Raw genomic sequence first — 4,240 nt, forward strand, 5'->3', positions numbered from 1 at the left:
ATGGTACGTATGTGTAACGTTTTAAAAGAATTTTCTCGGCTGTTACGAGGACATTAAGAGGCATTTACATTAATTTATGGACAATTCATTCACAGTGTTATTGAATCATGCGAATTCATTTATTATCGAACGAAAGTTTCAGAAATAGATCGAAACATTAAAAAAACAAAAAGATATAAAAATTATGAATATACGAAAATTGTTCACCGTAGTATGAAGGTACGATTGGTTTGATTAAAAATTTCAACAATAATCGAATTATCGAATCGGGTAAGCAAGTTGTTTCGAATTGCATTTCTAATTTGATTAATTCTGTACACATATATGTGGCGTCGTGTAATTTGATATAGGTTAACTTAACTTACGTTTTACGTAATAATCTTTTTACTATCAAGATTTTTACAACTTGTGACGTCAGACATAAATAATGCATATCCACTTTCTCTCTTCTAGGATACCACCATTAAAATACAGGCTAATAATGGGACTGTCTGAAGATTCATATTTTATCTTTCATAATCCGCGGATTGTCCGCAGGCGATTATCCGCCGGTGTAGAACAAGCCTTACACGCACGCAGCGAGAACTCGAAAGAACTGGAAAGTGAACGAAAGATACGTTGTTTCCCTCGCGGCGTTCATTTGCCGGAGGAAAAGGAGGGAATATGTAAGTACTTTCTCCTGAATCCGTGGCATCGTCTCATCATTCACACGATATCATCTTATTCTAAATTAATAGAAATTAATAGATATTAGAAATTAATTAATAAATTCGTATTCTCTCGTTGTTTATTGATAACAGTAGAATAATGTTGAGAAAGGGAACAGATTGTAGCACAATTTTCCTAGAAAGGAAAATTTGAGAAAACTTGATTTCTAAATTGCCTGATTCATTGATAATAAGTGATTAATCTGAAAGAAATAAATGATAAATAGGAAAATATATTGATCATTATCAAGCTTGTAATTACACACATTACAATCAATCCAATATACAGCAATAAGATTACAAGATTGGAATCAAATATTCCAAAAAATTGTTTTATGTACTAATTTTTCCACGAGCAATTAAGCAAGCATAATTCCATTACATAACAAAGGATAGTTTCGAAGAGAAGTTGTTCCATCTGAAAACCAATTATTTTTAATAGGTATAATATTCAAAATTGCATTATGGACTATTTTGAATGGATTCTAACCCTTCGAAGAGGGAGTTGAATGAGATGGCCCGGAGGCAGGTTGCTAAAGTCCCCAGAATGCACGAATGACTGACTTAACTGGAGTGGATAGAGAGCGTCTGGGTCCATGGGTCCATAAATAGACGTTACCACTTACCATCAATTCAAAGAGAGCACAAGATTCGCGGAGCTTCGAAGCGAATAAGTGAACATACGTACGAAAGCCTCGGGCGCGTCACGAAGCGGCACCGATAACCAACTGCCACCCAGTGGCGTAACTAGTCTTTTCAAGGTCGACCGATGAGCACTACCAATTTCGTACATACGCCTCGTACCGTCCCGTGCCGTTCACTTTAACCCTTCACAGCCGGGGTGAAAACAGCGGTTATGTAATTGAATAGGGTGGAGTCAATTTGCCCTCGAGCAAGAATAAAAAGCACGCATTTCGTTTATAGTTCGATCGCATTCGAATCAGATAGAGCTAATAAATATGATGTAAAACAATATTTTCGCATTGTAAGAAAAATTAATCTTGATATCTAAAGGTAGAATTATATTTAAAAAAAAAGGTAAAAGTTAAAAGTTATTAATTAAAATAACAATGGTAACATTGTAATTTAATTAATTAATGAAATGACAAATGGTCGTAAAATTTAGTACGTAAAAGATTCTGACAATATTAAAATATATAGTAGAATTGATAAAAATAAATAAATTTTTCGTGTGACGAATGAACCAAAAGAATGTATCATATCGCGAATCGTTCAATTTCTAAGAAATAAATTGATTCGCTAGATTGTAATAATAGATAGGACGGTGCATTGATCGCAATCGCGCATTGCACGATAGAGTTGAAATTTGACGCTACGCCGGTGACTATTCAGAGTACCACGACCCCTGATTACGAGGATCGCAGTTAATCGTTCCTAATTTATGTCCACCGACTGCACAGCTAGTACATACGCGCCAGAGAATATTCCAAGCGAGGGAAATGACCAGCCACGCTGACTGGAAATGCCAGGAGAGCACTATTTCCGGTATAAAATATCGTTGCAACTCTATAATTTCTCAAAAATTTCCAGACGTTAATACGTTTCAAAGTCCAGCCATGACTCATAGCGTAAACAATTAATTCGCGTTTAAGCGAGTAAATTGAATTTTATTCTCGGCCGAGATGCCATTTTCTACCTCTCTCGAAACAAAAAAATTTAACCGCAAATATATCAATCTCCCGTATTTAATACCATTCGTATTTCGTTTGTTCATTGTTCATAATATATCTCTTACAGTACAATATCGTGTACTGAAGAGGATCGTAAATTTTTCTTTAAATTTTATTATGAAAAAAATAATGGATGCCTATTTTCCATCGAGTCATATTTCAACGAGCGTTTATCGGGCCATCGATCGCTGGATCCTCGATGAAACGATCGCTAAGCGAAACGGTTATGGCTCCAGATAGTTGGACATGCTCGATTTGCCAGGCCCGTAATAAAGCAGTAGCTCGCATGCACGGTTGGACTTTATAAAGCGAAGACGTCTCGACGACTCGTTAGCGGGTGGACTTATTAAGTGGCTGCTCGTTAACGACACAGAAAAAGAGATAAAGAGAGCGGTCGTTAGCGTGCAGCAGAAGGGATACATACCGGAATACTCGCCATTAAGCCAGATGTATCGATAAGTTATTCGCGAATAAGCAAAAATATTAATTGATATGTCGAAAAAAAGTCGTGGTTGCACTTCGACTTTACGAGAGAATATAAAAATAAAAATCTAAAAACCGAATAATTACAATAGTTTAGGTAACAAGTACTGCCGTAATTGTATTTTAAATGCTCGGTTAAATTCACACTACTGACTCGATCCTTCTCCTCGGTAGACGAGGAAAGAAAATAAATATTAACAATGAAAATTTAACTTACGATTAGTTAAATTTAATCGGATACTACTATGCTCTTTTTTTTACGATTCTTTCATAAGTCATAATCTTACCGATAACGCGCCGCGCCAAATCATAATTTCGCACGGTCTCCGGTTAAAAAAATCCTTGAACTCGTTTATAGTATCGATGGCTCGAGCGTATTCGCGCGCACGAACCGCCATTCGGCCGAAGCAGTAATTGATCGGCACGAAGTCTAACACGCGGCATTACATAAAACCCGTTTAGGCGGCGCATGAGTCTGCCTTATCCTCTCGGTCAATGCCATGCAGCGTTAAGGCGAATACAAAGATGGTATCTGCCGTGCGACTTCTCTCTTTTGCCTTACCTTGACCGTTCGAGTGATTTTGCTGGGGCGACTGCGGCTGGCCCTGCGTCAATATAATTTGACTCTCCAGTTGTTGAAGCTCGGCCTGCAGTTCGTTCAGCTTACTATTCGACTTTTTCACGATCGTCGCCACGTCGGAGAGCGCTTTACGATCGGTCGCCACTTCTCTCAGCTTCTCGGCGCCGGCCTTTATCTTCAGCTCCTGCAACCAAACAGCGACCATATACACGCATATTTCTCGTCGTTTTATGGCGAGCCTTTTGTGTTACACGACGACTGCGTCGAAGGAATAAATACGTATTCGCCACATAGTTCGACGATACACCGCATAGATGGAACCACGTAGAAAGGGCGGAATTTCGCTTCACAGAATTCGTTCGGCCGCCTATTGTTATTATCGATCTATCAATCGTTAGAGCGCGTCGATACCACTCCTCTCCCGAGGCAAATGAGACGTAAAATTATATCAGGCTTCATGAGTCCTATCCTTTCATTCTATTACCTTCTATTATATTCCCTTAGTAACTTTTACTCGGCGAGCACACCTGACAGGAGCTATATCTTCTAATCATGACTGACCCGTGAATAATATTTTCGAGCGGCATGAAATGATTACTAGGTTACCAGTAGGAAAGCGAGATTGGTACGTGAAATGTTTTACTTATTTCGCCTAGTATGATTTATAACTGTTTGTGTATAAGATTTGAACACGGAGAAGATGTTACGTAAATAAAGATAATGCACGGCACTAACTTATGATTGCATTGATATGAATTGTACAAATATATATATATATA

General features: G+C 38.0%; 1 protein-coding gene across 1 annotated transcript in view; it reads right to left on the bottom strand.

Moving 5' to 3' along the window:
- The window catches only part of LOC102671330 (serine/threonine-protein kinase N), a 35,188-nt gene that overhangs the window by 25,088 nt on the left and 5,860 nt on the right, over nt 1-4,240 (bottom strand). Inside the window, exon 3 of the mRNA XM_006621854.2 lies at nt 3,444-3,645. Coding sequence (XP_006621917.1) covers nt 3,444-3,645 — 202 coding nt within the window. The remainder of the gene's footprint in view (nt 1-3,443; nt 3,646-4,240) is intronic.

Source organism: Apis dorsata, unplaced genomic scaffold (genome assembly GCF_000469605.1).
Source record: "Apis dorsata unplaced genomic scaffold, Apis dorsata 1.3 scaffold_642, whole genome shotgun sequence".
Classification (NCBI taxonomy): Eukaryota; Metazoa; Arthropoda; class Insecta; order Hymenoptera; family Apidae; genus Apis; species Apis dorsata.